Source organism: Crocodylus siamensis, chromosome 8 (genome assembly GCF_052110815.1).
Source record: "Crocodylus siamensis isolate JL-2025a chromosome 8, ASM5211081v1, whole genome shotgun sequence".
NCBI lineage: Eukaryota > Metazoa > Chordata > Crocodylia > Crocodylidae > Crocodylus > Crocodylus siamensis.
In genome coordinates this window covers 60,849,976-60,867,898 of record NC_143402.1, presented here as the reverse complement: position 1 = coordinate 60,867,898, position 17,923 = coordinate 60,849,976, and the positions used below count along the sequence as shown (strand labels likewise).

Genomic DNA, 17,923 nt, shown 5'->3' with positions numbered 1-17,923 from the left:
CATCATCCTTTTGGGCATATTGGGATGGATGCTTCTTATCCTGCAACAGTCCTGAGCTTCTCACACAGGATCCATTGAGTCTTTACTCAGACTGGATTCCCATTGATGCCAGCAAGAATTTATCCCAACCAAGGGCTGAGTTTATCCTGAGTAAGCAGTAAGGAAGAGCCTTGGGATTTGGTTCATTATTAATAATTGGCTTTAGGATGTGGCCAAGTGTAAACCGTTGCATTTCTGCCAATTCCAGTTGCTGAGCTCAGTGAGTGGCTAAGAGCCATGGATGAATGGAAGCATCAATGTTTCACTGCCAGACATTAAGGCTGTACGTACTGTTCACAGCCTGCTAATCCTCCACATCTCCTCCTGAATTGCACCCTTAGGACCTGGGTGCTTTGGATCAAATTACCAACACATTCGCTGAAATGCTCATGTTATTTAAAGTGTGTTAGAGGAATTGTCAGGGCCTGTCAAAGCCTGCAGTGACATCATGCCTACTGACTCTTCAATTTGGGAAAAGAAGCAGGGAACTATGGAAGATTTTAAATATGGCAGACTGAGGCTGAGGCTGAGGTTTCACTATATGTGGTGATAACAGAGACTGGCAGAACACAGACAAAAGGCGAAATCCTATTTCCACTTTACATACCACCCCCCTCACTCATCACTGCTGCTTTTCCTGCTGTCCCCAGACAGGGAAGCTTCAGAGTCACTCCAGCCTGCTCCAGCTGGGCTGTGCCAGAGACAGTGGCAGCGGCAGCAGTGATGGGTGGAGCGGAGAGAAGGGGATGTAAACCTGAGCATGGAGGGGAAGGGGGCAGCAGGATTATCACCTGCTTTGGGGACTTAAAAGAAGTCCTGAGTTTCCTAAGGTATGGTGCAGTCCGAAAGAGGGATGCAGCCATGCCACTGCACTCCCTCTGCATTCGCCCATCAGGGCACTTACCCAGAAAACAGGACTTGAATTATAGGCTCCCCTTGGCCAGAGGGGATTTGGACCTCTGTCCAGAGTAAGGTGCTCTAGTGCTCTACCCAGCAAGCTACAGGCTAGGCATCACCCAGAGCATGCATCAGCCCTCTCCTTGAAGCTGACCCACTGGGCAATCAGGAAAAGATATGCAAGACCAGGAAGAGAACAAGCCAGAGGAAGCGGAGGCACTTCATGAGATGGATGCTGCCCTGGAAGTGTGTGTGTTGGTGGGGAGAGTTCCCTGGGTTCTGGACTTTCTTTGTATAAAATGGAAAAATAGCTGTGTATAGTTTTGGCATCTTCAAGTTGGGCTCAGGACTCAGAGCCATAGAGTTGGATACTCTTTTCTAAGGCAGTATCCAACTTACTGAGCCACCCTCCCTCTGACAGTGCAGCTTGGCAGAGAACAATCCCATGGCCAAAAAATTACAAAAGCATTAAAGTACAATCCCTCCCCAAACCATTTCACCAGTGCCGAGCAGCATGGTGGGAGGGGTGGAGAAGGTGGCCCCATTCCCCACTCCAGGCCTTGCCTCTGGTAAAGAGTCAGCATGAATGAAGTGCCCGTATACTCCATGTACCTGGGCACAAGAAGGAGCTAATAATAGTTACTTCAAAATACGAAGACACCAAAAATAATCTTGTGGCTGCCTCAGGAGGCCCTAGATCAGCTGCAGACTACTCATGTGACCTGGAACGCATTGCCCAGAGTAAAACACTCACATGGTAAGAGCATATCTATACAATGCAGTAATGTGCAGATTCTCCTAATTACCTCTAGTTACATTAGCTAGATCAGGTATCTCTGCATTGTGCCATGTACAGAAAGCCTGTGTGAAGGCCATGTAAAGGACTGAGATGACACACTCAGAATCAAGGCCTACATAAATAATAAGCTGAAGCCATTGAGTTATTCTGACTTTTATTTCATTGCGTCTTAGTCCACACAGTCGGTATAAAATCAGGAAAGCAAAGCCAAAAAAAAAAAAGAAAGAAAAATAACAACATAATGTCTGGAGTCTTAGCATCAGAAGGCACCCGATATGAGTCTACAGTAGGTTGCCAATACAATTCATTGCCAGACACACCTTTGAAACACAGAGAGGTTTACAGAAGCTCGTCTCTGGAGGCTAACAACCTACAAGTTCCATCCAGAGTTTTGTTTCTGACCAGGAAGGGAAGGAGGGTGGGGGGTGGAAAAAACCTTGGTTATAAAAGCTTTATTAAAAAATAATAATAAAAGCAACTTGTCTAAGTACAAAAGCAGTTATAGCTCATTTATATTACACAAAATTATTTATCATGTCTATCTTTGCTGTTTATCTCATAAAACTGTTAATTGAATTTCCAGTGAGTAAGGTTAAATGGCTAGCGATATAAGGAATGGTAAATAGATAGCACCATTTCACATATTTGGTATTTATTTCATAGATATACTGTTTTTGTTTCTCTCTCATCTTTAGTGTATCTACATGGCAAGGATAAAGTACATTTCAAGGTCATAAGCTACGATTCCCAGATGCTTTGGTTGTAAGTGGGTATGTGGGAGTTCACTTTGTACACAAGGCCACAAACAAGAAAGCATGCCATTCTAAGGGGAGGTTTTCAAAACAAGCCACGAGTGTTAAGGAACACAAGTTACACTGGTTTTCCATCGAACTTGTGGGTCAAATTTTCATAAGCACCAAAGTGATTCAGAAGCCCAAGTCCCCAGCTGGGTGTGGTGGGCAAGGCAATGCGGACTGGGCTCCTAAGTCTTTTAGGCATTGTTCAAAAGTTGGCCCTTTGCTCCTAAATCCTTTAGGCATTCCTGAAAACATCCCCCTGGGATTTATACATGCACTTCAGTTAACAGGATCACAGCACTTGGTGGGGGGAATGAATCCTCTGCTGGTATAAACTGGCATTGCTCCATTCAAGTCAAGGGAGGAGCACATCAGCTGAGGACCTGGTCTGGGTGGGCATTCCTTTGATGGGCAGATTTGGGCTTGGGGTTGGCAGGGGTGGGTCACAGGAAGGCTTTCAAAGAGGGGTTCATTTCACCTCAGGGCAAAACAAAAACAGGAAAGAAAAATACTGCGCTCTTGTTATACTGTTAGAGTAATAGTTCCTTAGGCACTTTCTTTAGGCTTTAAAACATAGCGCATGGTCAACAAAAGCAAACAATACTATGTACATATATGTAAAAAGTGTTATAAATAGGTTTTTTAAACCATAGATACTATATACATCTTCAATTAACAAGTAACCATTTGTTTATTTCCTTTGTTTTTTTTTGTTTTTTGTTGGGGGGGGGTGTTGCTCGGGTTTTCTTTTTTGGTTAATTTTTTTTTCTGTTTTCTCGTCTCTTTTTCCCCGCCTCTATCCCCTCCATGGATGTCACGAGTGCCCCTGTCTCGGCCACCTCGCCTCGAGCTTCATTATTCGCGCTTCCTTAAGATGATGTAGATCACTCCGCTGATGGCAGCCAACGGGAAGGCCACCCAAGCCAGGATGTAGGCAAAGCCAAAGGAGATGTCATCTGAGGGTATCTGCCACTCCGTGTATCTCACTGTGAAGATGGCTGCACCGCTCATCACACATAGCCCTGGATCAGAGGAAGCAAACACGGAACAAGGGTGAGCGATGTCGTGCTGAGAACACGGGCCTGTGCATTTCAAGAACTGGTTTTACACCGTCACCAGGGAGGTTTGAAAGGACAAAGCTGAACAGCATCAATAAAACTCTTAAACTGCAGCAGAGGAAATTTAGGTTGGAGATTAGGAAGATGTTTCTGACTATGAGGATAGTTGAGTAGTGGGATAAGCTACCTAGAGAAGTTGTGAAATCTCCATCCCTGGATATTTTCAAGAGCAGGTTAAACAGAAAATACTTGGCTGGGATGGTTTAGTTAGGGATGATCCTGACTTGAGCCCTACTTTCCTACAATCCTAAAACCTTGTTCCACCTTGCACCACAAAAAGAAAGCTGATATAAAATCTTAGGTGTATGGGAATACAGATGGAAAAACCTGCTGGGGAGTAAAAAATGATCAAATCACGTGAATCTACAGTCCATGATAGCTACAGAGATGAGGAACCTTTTGGCCTGATTCAAAGGTACTGTATACGCTAAGTTTTAGCAGCTAAAATACAAGTTTCACGAACAGGTCTCGTGTGAGGAATTCAGAGTTACATTAGTTCGTGCTGAGCTCTGCAGTGCTGCAGCTAGACGGGTACAGGGACATGAATCAGCTAATTTAAAGCTTCTGTGTCTGCAGTGTAGACAAACCCTCAGATCTCATCCCTGGGGAATTCAGAGTTTACGTCCATTTCTCTGACACAGCAGAAGCTTGGGCTCATTTATGAATGCCCCAGGCCACGTGTTAGGACAGGCACAAAACCTCCAGCAGCCATTGTACAGCTACAGGTATGACCCGGAATTCTGCCTGTGAAATCCAAGCACACATCTGCCAAAGCTTGTTTTAAAAAGTGAAAAGGAAAGATGAAGGTGTTGGGCTAAGTACTTTCCAGATTTAAAGTACCAAATGCTGTACTAAGTTTTACATTGCCAGGTAACTGCAATTTCTAGCACTTATGCACAGTCTGGAGTCCATGCCACTTGGATTTCCTTGAATTCCCCAGCTAAGTTGCACCACAGCTGTGTAAGTGTCCAGAGGGAACAGAATTGCCCAAGTACACACATAATGCTGGGTAAGTCCCACAACTTTCGACCATAAAAACCATGACTGGTGGGTCTTTTAGCCCAGTTGCCTAGTGGTTAGGACACTTGCCCAAGGAGAAGCTTGAGTTCTAGACACTCCCTCACCCAAAGGGGATTTGAACCTGCCTCTTCTACTTATTGAAGTGCTTCAATTACTGAGACATGGGCTAGGTCAGTGGTGTCCAACCTGCAGCATAAGTGCCACAACAACTTGGCAGGCTCTGTGTTGCATACAGCAGATCAGGAAAGGGACAGGCAGCGTAGCAGCCAGTAGGCCAGAGAGTAGAAAGAAGAGCAGGACTGGATAGGCACCTGACTGGGGTCTTATGAGCCCTGCCACCCCCAGTGCTCCTTCCTGCCCATGGCAGGTGGTCAGACTAGACGATCTGTCTAGGTCCCTTCCAACTCATTGATTCTATGATATTAGGCAGGAAGCAGAGGAGGAGACTGGGCCGGGAGCACAGAGTAGGGAACCAAAAAAGAACATCAGAATCAGCAGAGGAAGGCGTTCAGAGCGGCACCCAGGGAGGGTGCAGGGCTCATTTGTGGTGTGCCTGCCAGAAAAGTTAGTTCTGCCTGGACATTGCACACAGCTCCCTCCAGTCCTCCTCCTGAAGTTGCTCTACTGCCACATACATTTACTTTTCATTGGATAAAGTATCTACCAGAACAGGGGCAGCCTGTGCCATACTGGGGACAGGGGCCAAACTAAGGCCCAGGACCCTTCCATGCCAAGGTAATAACTGTCATATTGAGCCACCCTCCCTCTGAAATATTTTTCTCTTCCTGACTGCCCAGTGAGCCTGCTTCAAGAGCAGGGCTGGACATGGTCTGGGCAATGTCTCATGCTTGGCCTGGTGATTGAAGCATTTTGTTTGCAAGCAAGAGAACCAGGTTCATATGCCCTGTAGGCAAGTGGGGCCTAAATCCTGGATCTGTTGCTGCTTAAGCAAGTTTCCTAACCACTAGGCTACTAAACTGAAAGTTGGAAGGGCCCTGCTCCATCAAACACCCATCATGGATTTTCTACAACTTAAGTTTCAGCAGTAACCGTGTAACTGGGCACTTGTGTGGCTAGAGCACAGTCGACTGAGGATGCTCAGCAGGAAAACAGAGGATGTGGAATCAAACTGTGCACAAGTGCCTACACAAGGGCCAATGAGGCACATGGGGTGAAAAAAGATTTAGTCCACAGTGTCAGTGCCACCCTTAGGGCATTCCTTAAATGATAAGGCATTCCTATTCCTTCTCTCTATTCTGCGTGCAATGTATCCACCCCCTCGCTCTCCCAAGCCTCAGCCTGGGACCCCTGCACAGCACTTCTGGGAAAGGATCTGCTAGACAGTGGGTGCATTGACACATGCACTTTACTGAGGAGCTCATTAATTATCTCTGCAGTAAAGCATCGCTGTCTACATGAGCAGCACTATTAGGCTGGAGTAAACTAACTAACTCCTCTGTAGAGTAGTACTCAAGTACTATCCTATGGTGGAGTTATTTACTCACAGTTGGTAGGGTCAGAAGAGACCTGAGCGGATCATCAAGTCCAACCCCCTGCCATGGGCAGGAAAGGATGCTGGGGTCAAACGACCCTGGCAAGGTGTCTATCTAGCCTCCTTTTAAAGACCCCCAGGGTAAAAGCGAGCACCACTTCCCTTGGAAGTTGGTTCCAGATCCTAGCCGCCCTGACTGTGAAGTAGCGCCTCCTGATATCCAGCCTGAATCTGCTCTCAGTCAACTTATGGCCATTGTTCCTTGTTACTCTGAGTAGTGCTTGGGGGAACAGGGACTCTCCCATCGCCTGCTGGTCTCCCTTGGCCAGTTTATACATGGCCACCAGATCCCCCCTCAGCCTTCTCTTGTGGAGGCTGAACAGGTTCAGGTCCCGTAGCCTCTCCTCGTAGGGCCTGCCCTGCTGCCCCCTGATCATGCGAGTGGCCTCCTCTGGACCCTCTCCATGTTGTCCACATCCCTCCTGAAGTGTGGCGCCCAGAACTGGATGCAGTACTCCAGCTGCGGCCTGACCAGTGTCACACAGAGGGGGAGGATCACCTCCTTGGACCTGCTCGTGATGCATCCGTTGATGCATGACAAGGTGCCGTTAGCCTTCCTGACTGCGTCCCCACATTGGCAGCCCATGTTTACCTTGGAGTCTATAATGACTCCAAGATCCTTTTCTGCCTCTGTGTTGACCAGAAGGGAGTTCCCCAACCTGTAGGTATGCTGCTGGTTCTTCCTCCCCAGGTGCAGCACCTTGCACTTGTCAGTGTTGAAACCCATCCTGTTCTCATCCGCCCACCCCTGTAACCTGTCCAGATCCAATTGCAGCCTGTCCCTCCCTTCTAGCATGCCCACTTCTCCCCATATCTAAGTGTCATCTGTGAATTCGAACAAGGTGCTTTTCACTCCCTCATCCAAGTTGCTGATGATGTTGAACAGTTCGGGCCCAAGGACCGATTCCTCGGGGACTCCACTGCCCATATCCCTCCAGATCAAAAATGACCCGTCCACCACCACTCTCTGGGTGCAGCCCTCCAGCCAGTTGGCGACCCATCTGACTGTGTAGGCACTGACACCACAATCTCCTAAGTTTTTAATGAGAATGGGGTGAGAGGCAGTGTCGAAGGCCTTCCTAAAGTCCAGAAAAACTACATCTACCACAGCACCTGCATCCAAGGATTTTGTAACCTGGTTGTAGAAGGTCACTGGGTTGGTCTGACAGGACCTGCCTCAAATGAACCTGTGTTGGTTGCCCCTAAGCATATACTCCCCTGCTTGCCACTCGCAGATATGCACCTGGATAATTTTCTCAAAGAGCTTCCCCAGGACCAAGGTAAGACTAACAGGCCTATAATTTCCTGAGTCCTCTTTCCTCCCTTTTTTGAAAATGGGGACCACACTGGCCCTTTTCCGGTCCTCTGGCACCTCGCCAGAGCACCATGAGTACTCGTAAAGCTGTGCCAGCAGTCCTGCAATGACCTCTGCTAATTCCCTCAGCACTCTGGGGTGGAGATCATCCACTCTGGGGTGAGATACCCCACCACAGTGCACACGGAGACAGTGACTGGGGCTAGATGGGACTGCCTGCCAGCTAGCCCTGCACTACAGCACCCAACCACAGCCTCCACAGCATGTTGAGCCAGGGCAGAGCAGCTTCAGGCTAGCAGGCTGACACCCCCCTCACCCTCCCAGTGTCCCCTGTCATTTGGGGCTGCATCGCCCTGGCTCATCATACTTCAGTCTCAGGCACATGTATAAAAGCTGTGGCTGGGAGCAATGAACTCCAGCACAAATTGTGCCGGAGTTTATTCAGGTGCACTAATCACATGTGTAGATGTGCCCAATGTCAACAGTATCCACTCTAGCGCTGTACCAAAAAATATCAGCCTCCGACATTACAAAGCTCTTGCACAAAGCCACCACTATTTCCCACTGCAAACAAAGTTTTTTAGTTGATCCCAGCAATTCTATTATATGTTCACTGTGCCATCATTGGAGCTAACTTTGTTCCAAATCTCTCGGACAGACCTTGGGACCACCTACATCTAACCACAGTGATATTTGAGCTGCTATTTTGCTTTACACTGTCCCTTTGTTCAAATAAAGTGCAGAAGTGGGAATATGTTTAATTAACAAGCTGCTGCTGCAGTTTCCATTTTCTGAGCAGAGACGAGAACTCCTACTGCATTAGCCCATGCAGAAAAAGCAAAAACAATTGTCTCTTGACACTGGTGAGATAGAAAACAGGCTTGAATCTATGCCAAAGTCACCTACAGATAACTCAAAATACAGCAGCAATTGTCCATTTAAGGAATGTGGTTGCATAGAGCACATGCTAATGACTGTTTCCACTGGAGACACAGGAAGGACTGTAGCATAACTGATTCTGAGTATGGGAATATGCTCAAAGGGTAAAGCTCACAGTGAGCAGTCAAGGGTGCCAGGTTTTGTTTCCTGCTGACCTGTAGCTGAGGAGACCCACACATTTACATGTGCATACACACAAGCATTAGTGTGAGTAATGCGTATCTTCCAGGGAGGGCTATCAGTTCTCAATTTGCTGATCTCTGTAAAGTGCTTTGCTATCCTTAAATTGAGAAAGAGATAAAAATGGGACAAGGTTATCACAACCACGGGCTCAAGGCACCCTCATGGTAACCTGACATGGCAAGTCATCGACCACCACAGACTTGGAAGACTTGAAGTCTAGCCATCCATTTCATGGAGTTAAAGTCTGAAAAACAGACTGGTGGTTTCTGCAGCCCTTCCCCTTTGTGCACGTCACAAATCATAGTAAAACCCAACACAAGTGAGTTTCTGCAGCTCTGGGCAGCAATCCTGCATAACAGCAACCAGCTGGGATCTTGGTAAACACATAGTGCCATATCGAAAATGTCTGTATACTTGCCTCTGGCCAATGCTCACTTCTGTAAGCACTAACACCAGCATTCACCTTACTGAAAGTCCTGTCCGTGAGATATTAGCTAAACTTCCTTATGTGTTCCCACAGACAACCCCTTGTGCCCTGTCTGACTTAGTCCTCTTCCAACACCAATAACTTTGTGTGAGCTACTGCTGTGATTGCTTGCATAGCCAGTTTTCCATATCAGAGTTGTCCAAGATGCCCTGGGACACATGGAATGGGAAGACCCCTAGAAAACCATTCTGTTTCTGATAGAGATTAAAACATTACTACCCAATGTACAGAGTGCTCTCCTGCTCAGTGCAGAGCAAAATAGTCTTCTGAAACGAAAAAGGATTCAGGGGCTGAAAGGATCAATTTGTGAGGGAAAACTGAAAAGGCAGAGGGCTGATTCCTCTCCACCTCATATCATGTGCATAGCTTTTCTCAGGGATAACTGTAGCTGTCTACTAAACTAGATTGAGCTCATACATCTTTTCCATCCTAATATATACAATCCCATCATTCCTAAAGAGAGACATTGCATCACAGTGCAAATTAGCTTCTTCCCACCCCCAGTTCAAAGGCTGTGTGTAAATCTGAATCAAGCCAGCAGTTCAGGAACACCCCGGAGCTGCTGCACTTGACACACACATTAGTTCCAACCTCAGCAGGGCTGATGAGTCAGGTTTCCCAAACAGAGGAGTTTACATTATGGTGCTTAGCTTTGCCAACTGAGTCACCCAGTCAGGAAGTTGCCTTGAGGGCAGAAGCATCCAGGCAAAAAGTATCAGCAATGTGTCTGGAAACAGCCTTCTCATCACCTACCACCAAGACAGTTTGTAGGAGTTTCATCTAACATCAGTGAAACTTCTGCCGCTCAAACCAGCTCTGCCTGAGAGGTTAAATAGGAAAAAGCCAAACCAACAATGTGTACTCCTCTTCAAGGGCTCCTGATTCAAGGCTTCTCTGGGTGGTAGGCCTTCAGGGGCTATATATAGGACAAGGATGAATAACTACAGGAATTTGCTTCTTTAGCCTAAATACTGGTCCCTCTTTCTGGTGCACATGCCAACTATTTGGAAGCCAAGCTGAGCCCAGCTGGCTTCTCTGCCTGGGGCTTCCAGACCAGACACTCCCCAGCAGAGCTAGAGACATGGATTATGTGGTCATTGTACACTCACGACTTTCTGGAAATTCAGGGTAACAAAGACTAGCTGCTGCCCTGAGTTTTGCAATACAGGAATGGAATAATTGGCATGGGCACTGGATAATGGGCAATAGCTTTTTTCCTCACCACATTCAGGCTGAAGTCTAGAGAAGGCTGAGGCCCTGTTGAGAGCTGGAGACCTGTCAGTATTCAGACACACCAACACTGCGCACCTCAGTGCTGTGTAGAGGCACCTGGGCTAGTTCAGGCACTGGAAGCAGAACAGACACATTAGCATGCCATTCTGCCCTAGATAATGCAACCTGCTGAGCTAATTCAGAGCACCTTGAGCCAGTGCTGCCTTGTGCTGTCCCTGTCTCAAATGATCAAGAGATGTAGTTATTGAGCCAAAAATCATTCTTATGGTAGAAACACTTAAGTCTGTGGAGTCACATCAGGAACAAATTCTCTCCAGCTGTCCCTGCATGTGCCACAAAGTGTATGTGTAACTAATTGTTGAAGTATCCTTCTCTCTGGCTTGCTCTGTTTTTTGCTGTCTAGGTAGTGACACACAGTAGCTGATTTTTAGGGGTGTTGAGCCTGCACCATGCCTAAGTGTGAGCAGCATGTATGATAGCTCATCTATCAGGGACTGAACCAAGCACCTGTAACTATTACAGTTTGAGCTGAGGTCTTCAGCCAGAGCTGTAACAGACCCCTGTCCCCTGTGAAACGTGTGACACATACACACTGACAAATGGATTACACCCCTGTGCATCTAAGGCAGAACAGGCCCCTGGCTATCCACACCCCATTCCCCTCAATTATGACCTATGATGACATAGCCTAGTACATGCCATTTCTGATGCATTATCATTGCCAAGCAGTGCAGCTTCCAGAAGAGCTGATTCCCTCTGCCCCGGTTCTAACCCCTGTCAGTTGTAATCAAGTAATAACCACACAGGGCCCTCTGGTATTCAAAAGCTTTCTTGTTTTCTGCTACAGCCTTCATGCCTCTCTCTGAAAGCATTTTCCCTGTACATACTCAGAGCCGCCACCTATTTATCATTCTCCACTTACCGGCAAGGATCTGGAAGATTCCAGTAATGTAAAACCGTCCTCCCTTGGTAAGTGTAAACAGCTGGCAAAAGAACAGGAACAAGGACAGCACGCTGAAGATAATGGAGAGGATCATCATCGCCTGGACAGACTGCAGCCATTCTGGAGAAATGGAAACACACAGTAAGGCAAGGTCTGCATGTCCAACCAGGCCTCCAAGTGGAAAACATAATGCAACGTCCATCACCATGGACTTTGGTAGAGTCTGGATCAATCCCAGAGTTGTGTATGTGTCTAGGCAATCCCTACTGAATTTGAGTCACACTGGTACCCCCACTCAGATTCTGAAAGAACAGCAAGGGCCCAGCTCAGATAGGTTTTTCCAACTCCAGCTCCTGCAACTTATAGGGAGAACAGACATCCTCCCTTTATCAGGCACTAAGTCAGCACAACCGTTTCAGGCTTAACACTAGGAAAAACTTCTTCACAGGTAGGGTGCCTGACAGTCAGAGTCATCTGACCCCAATTGTCTTTCCTGCCTAGTGCAGGGCGGCTGGACCCAATGATCTTGCAAGGTCCCTTCCAGCCCCTAACAATCTATGAAGCTTCAAGAAAAGCATCCTAAGGGGCCTCTGCAGAAGCCAACCCCAGTTACAGAAGGAACAGCAACCCCAGGATTGTTAAGGGTGAACCTCAGACAAGCCCTGTGCAATCATTCAAATCACAGTATGGTCTCAGCGCTAGTCACAGATACAGGTGCACCCCAGGCTGGCATGGGAAATATAGTAAGACCACAATTGTTGTCCTGGGTACAGTTCTACCCTAGACCTGGCATGGCATTTACATTATGAACTCAGTGCTGGTATTGTTCTGCCCCAGTGGTAATACGGAAAGAATAGTATGCGTGCTAACCCTCCCAGTGCTACCATTAAAGTTGCAATATAATCTCAGTGCTATTTCAGTCTGGTGCCAGCGTTCGTATGAAAACTACACTACGATCTCAGTGTCAACTCCAGGTCCTGTATAGGGCCAGCAAAGAAAGTACAGTATATGATCTCAGTGTTAACCACTGGGTCAGTTGTACTTCACCAATGGCAATGAAACAGACAGGAGATTGCTGATTCATCTTGTCCATGTTTGCTCAGCCATGGAAATGAGATTTCAAAGCTGCCAAAGAGACCTGAACCTCTCATTTCCATTCACATACCTGAAAAGGATTGAAAATAATGGATAAGGCATATCTAAAAGTGTAACAATAACTGTTTACTTTCTCAGATGTCACTTCCTGTGAAGATGATGCTCTTAGAATATTTGAGCTATGTGTTCAGCAACAATCAGTGGTTCTTGATATTTGAGAATAAGACTTGTGGGAAACTAGGATATCAGAACATGCCACCTAATCAGCAGACAACACGTTCATTTATAACTCAGAGAACGTTCATTTATAACTCGGGGACCAGCAGGCATTGGGAAATCCCTATTCCCTCGAGCACTACCAGGAGTGACTAGGAATAACGGTCACAAGCTGGCAGAGGGTAGATTCAGACTAGACATCAGGAGGCGTGACTTCACGGTCAGGGCGGCTAGGATCTGGAACCAACTTCCAAGAGAAGTGGTGCAGGCTCCTACCCTGGGGGTCTTTAAGAGGAGGCTGGATGAACTCCTTGCTGGGGTCGTTTGACCCCAGTACTCTTTTCTGCCACGGCAGGGGGTCGGACTTGATGATCTGCTCAGGCCCCTTCCAACCCTACTAACTATGAAACTATGTTCACCTGCTTTCACATTACAGCTCCATCCAGGACCCACAGAAAACAGAAAGACTCTCTTCACCAGACTTTGTATTAGGTCCCCAGAACATAGGTCCATTACAAATACAGAAGTCATGCACAATGACTATGGGACAGAGCAGGCCAAAGCCGCAGATAAAATAAATTACAAACATGCTTATTTGTCCTTATTGAATTCAGCCCTTAAGAGAGACATTTTACCCATTGCCATACTCAGCTATGATAAAGGCAGGAGTTATCATTGTTTCATTTAGAGGTAACAGAAGCACAGGGAAGGGAAGTCATTTTATAGAGAAAGCAAGTGGCAGAGCCCATAGTAGGAACCACAGGCCAGCTCCTCAGCCAGTGGGAATACAGCAGCACTGGACTCTCTTGAATTCGGTGCTCTCACCACTACACCGCACTGCACTGCACAACACAACACTGTCTTACTCTCAGTGCATATTTTGAACAGGCCACTCTCACAAAGCAGCACTTGTCCATGAGAAACGACTGTTTCTATAAAGAGGGGATTGAAACATGAGCCAATTATAAAATAAAACTGTAGTTTAACTGAAATGTGGTGGTTTTAGCCGCATTGTGGTTTCAGGTTCTGTACCCTGCTTGGCCTGCTCTTTAGCCACATGCCTTCTGGCATAACAAATGACAAGCCAGTGTCTAGCTGTCTGTGTTGCTCCACTTGTGTGTTATGCAATGAGAAGAAATTTGAGAGCTCAAAAGTCAACATCTGCTCTCATTAACATGTACGAAACTCCCACTGAATCCATGTGAGCTGTACGTGTAGAACAGAAAGCACAATTTGGTCCCAGAAGTCTAAATACAGGACTTCAGCCAAACTTCTAATTATAATCCAGGCCTTGATCAGTCTATTTGAGCACCAAGAAGGAAGAGTGAATGCACACTTTCGGAAAAGTCCCATGGAATTTAACAGAAAATGCTCATTTCACTATAGGTTTCCCTGGAACAGTCTATGGACTTTAATAGAAAATTATATTCCTAAAAGAAAGTACTATAGAGCAGCATGTACAACTTTCATTTTGTTTAGTTCACAGGGGTTTAGCATAAATTTTTACCAAACACTGCTGAATATCCATGGGACCCTGTTTGTTTCATTCCTGTTGCAGTCTATTGAGGTTTTAGATGAGGACACCCTGAAAGATGCACATACTACATACACGCCTCAATGCCGACTGAATTCAAACTCCTAGGATTATACTTCTGCTTCCCTACAGTTTTATGGAATGGGTCCTGATCACTTGAGCAAAATGAAGTCACAGGGAGGTCACTCTGGCCATCCCAAACCGCCCTGTCCAAAACACTTACGTAATGTCATTCTGCACTGTTAAAAAACGTTACTGCATTTGCTTCCAAAGGAGGGTGCATCTAAAGTGCCAGGAAGCAATTCTTGTATCTATCCATTTGTGGCAACATTTGGAATGCAAGAGTTTTCATCATTAGTAATGCTACAGAGTAAGCAGTTGTCATTTCAATGATGGTGCTGTAGTTTCACTGTACTTTTTAAGGGCTGTGCAAATAAAACGCTCTGAATGCCTTCTCAATCTCAAGTTCTCCTGTCGGATCAACAAAACCTCAGCCTGGGCACTTTCCTTCAGATCTACTGTGCTGCAAAACATTTTGGAATGCAGCTGTGCTATCAGTGAGATAAGGCTGTTAAAAGAGCTGCTAATGTAATCAGTCATAAATAAAACATTGAACTCCTTGTACCTCAGCCCCACCTGATGAGCCATCAGGAAGAGCAGCATGGCTAATGGTCTCGGTGCACTGAAGGAAGAACACCATGTTTCTTCTATATGCAGAGAAATGTTGGGGGAGGAAGACAGAAGTTCATAAATGTAAGAGGACTTACAATCATAATTGTTGTCTTCCCCTAGCAAGCTTTTGATTCCCCCTAGTAATCTTTAAGCTACCAAGTAAGGAAAGAGTGTTCACTTGAAGCATCTTTGTGATGAAAAGCCTACTAGCCCTCACCCACAACCCTGGACCATCGCATCCACACCCACATCATTGGAGCCCACAGCAAAGCCACTTGCAAGCTCAGGGACAAGTTCAAGGTGGATAGCCTTCATTTAAAACCCAATGGAAACAACAAGAGTCTGTCCTGATTTCAATAATCTTTGAGCCTGGCCCTAATTCCTAGAGCAGAATTTGTTGCATCTGGAGGGGATTGCTTCAACTGGTGATTATGTTAAGAAAGGCTTTTGGGCAGAAAGCAGTTCCAGTGAGTTCGAACATGGTGGGAGTCAACAGCCCTTTTAAGGGCATCAACCCATCATTATTTTTGGTGCTGTATGCGAATGGGTGGCAACAAATTTGCAGGTCCTAATAACAACAGTCATGTATATGCTGCAGTCAAAGACTCTATGAAGCAAGGAAAGCCACTGAGGATGACTGGCCCTTCCTGGCCACCACTGCTATCACAAAATAGGAGCACCAGGGCAGGTACATCGGCAGTCACAGAATCTAGTGGATAGTGCCCGAAAATGAGACCCTCAGTGAGTGCCCAGGCTCCAGGCTGGGGTTGTACTCATAACCTGCTGTCTGACATTGTTCTTGCCCGCCTCTATCAAATGGGGGCACTGGTACTTGACCAGGTTTATAAATGCTGTGAAACCAACAAGTGGAGGGTATATTGTTAATAAAGATTAAGGGAGTGTGGTTTCCACATCTAATTGCATTTGGCTCCTTTAAAAACCTCTTCTTATAAATGCAGAGTGCTGCTCATAAGTTGCTGCCCAAATTATGTTAGTTAGTTCCCCTGGCTTAGTCTTCTGCCTTACCAAGATGCCTACAATTCAGTTAATCTGTTTGTGGAAAATAACGTCAAACTACCTGAATATATAACTGGCCTGTCAGACCTATTTACTCTCAGACTGCTGTAAAGAGTGTTATATTTATGGTTTCTCTTGTGGAGTGAGTCAGTTATCCCACTTTTCTCAAACACCTGGGCAGCTAAATGATTGTGTCTTTGTTTTTGGAAGGTGGTGGAAGGAAATCTAGTGGGAAAGAAGGCTTCCATTCCTTGGGCTGCTGTCTACACAGGTCTAGGTTTCTCTATAATAGAGAATAAATCTAGGACACACACTGGTCATCTAATGGCCCTTTTCCCTGACACTAGTAATGAAAAAGTTTGGAATTATTTAAAGGGTCCCTGAGAAATTAAAGGCCTGAAGTTTAGAATTTGGGAGATCAGGGTTCAGCTCACTGCTTTGTTACAGATACCCTGTGTTGTCTTGGGGGAAAAAAAAACCAAAAACACAAAATGCATGACTAAACTCCGCATCTGTAAAATGAGAATAGCATTGCTCTGTATCACAGAGGTGCTATGGGAGTAAATGCATCAATGGGTAAATGCATTCAAGACCATAAAGCTAGCAGATGGACATGTTGACCATATAAATACTTTGGACAAGTGGAGGTGGACCTTGTCAGGGTAAGAGCAATGGAAATGTTTTCTCACTAATGTGTACTGATCTTGTGCGGCACCACACACCCACCACTGCCTCATGCTGTCTTGTAGCTTCTAATACTAGTCTGAAGGTATGGACTTTCTGTCCTCCTGAAAGGTCACCAAGCACTTTATAAGCTGTATGCAAACAGGATCAGCCCAAATGCATGCATCAGTCAAGGAGATAGCTGCAGCACTTAAGAAAACCACAGACCAAATGAAAGGGAAATGCAACTGGATTCAATGGATCTGCCTAAGAAGGATGAAAGCTGTCCAACACTGCCAAAACTATGGTACTAGGGTATCTAAATATTATAAACTAGGGGCTATTAAGGCAACCTTCCTGAAGAGATACATGACGATCATCCAGGATGTGTATTACTCACCTTTAGCTCTTTTCCAAAACTAAATTCATCTCCCTAGCTGTTTACTAACAACTAGGAAATACACAGCACTGTGACCACCTGCATCACAAAAACCTCTGGTAATCTGGGAAATCCAAACATGTCCCTGCCCTCCATCCAGATACAGTTCCTGAAAGGATGGTTTGTTTGAATCAAACTTTTGCTTGCTGGTTTTGACTAGTCTAAGTCTGGACCTCACGTGATTGCTAATCCACACACCTGTTTTCCTAGGAAAAGGTAGGCAAAAAGCTATTGTTGCCTTTGCTTTGTTCCAAATAAACCCCATGATCCCTGTAGTAATTAATGAGGCTTATGCTAACCTCCAACTGATGCAACCCAGAGCTGATCCCATGGAGGGCAGACATCATGGTGCTTTCATTTCATGCAACTCCAATTAGAGTTACAGGTATAGCATGGTACAAGTGTACCCTGCAGCTGGACACATTCCCAGCTCTAATGGGTATTGAACGCACAGAGAGTAGCAGGAGGCCTCCTGCTAGAAAACTCCACTTCACTGGCAGGAATCCTTATGGGGGGAGGACAAGAGGGAATCAGCTCCTCAAGAATGTGGAAAACGTAGTCAAATTCCTTTCATGTCCACCACCCCAGGCTGGTGGGGGTGTAAAGAGAAGGTGTCTGGCACGGCTTCACAAGATTGCTGACTGATAAAGGGTCTAAGTGCTGCCTGGGAAAGGTCTCTGCGGGAGCTATTCAATGATACTCTATCTGCCCATGCTCCAGCCTTGCAGCTTTCTTTGCTTTTACACCCAATCCCTTTGTATACTAGCAAAAAAGACATCCCAGCATGTGCAGCCCAAGCAGCCCGCTGACATTCCTGAGCATCCAGAACGTGCTTCCCTTAGTCGTCCAGCCCCACAACAACCCCTACCACATGCCATGGTCAACCATGGCAGTCCAGTCCAGCCTGAGAGCGCTGCCATGGCACTCAGAAGCGATGAGGTCTAGTGCTGGCTTTGCTACATGAC

At 46.1% G+C, this 17,923-nt stretch overlaps 1 protein-coding gene across 2 annotated transcripts in view; it reads right to left on the bottom strand.

The window, feature by feature from the left end:
• Positions 1-1,872: 1,872 nt before the first annotated feature.
• PMP22 (peripheral myelin protein 22) overlaps positions 1,873-17,923 on the bottom strand; it is a 35,270-nt gene continuing 19,219 nt past the window's right edge. For both annotated transcript variants that reach the window (XM_090060330.1, XM_090060331.1), the window contains exons 4-5: positions 11,302-11,442; positions 1,873-3,554 (exon numbers count right to left, since the gene is read on the bottom strand). In XM_090060330.1, the coding sequence (XP_089916456.1) occupies positions 3,388-3,554; positions 11,302-11,442 (308 nt within the window). In that variant the 3' untranslated portion in view covers positions 1,873-3,387. The remainder of the gene's footprint in view (positions 3,555-11,301; positions 11,443-17,923) is intronic.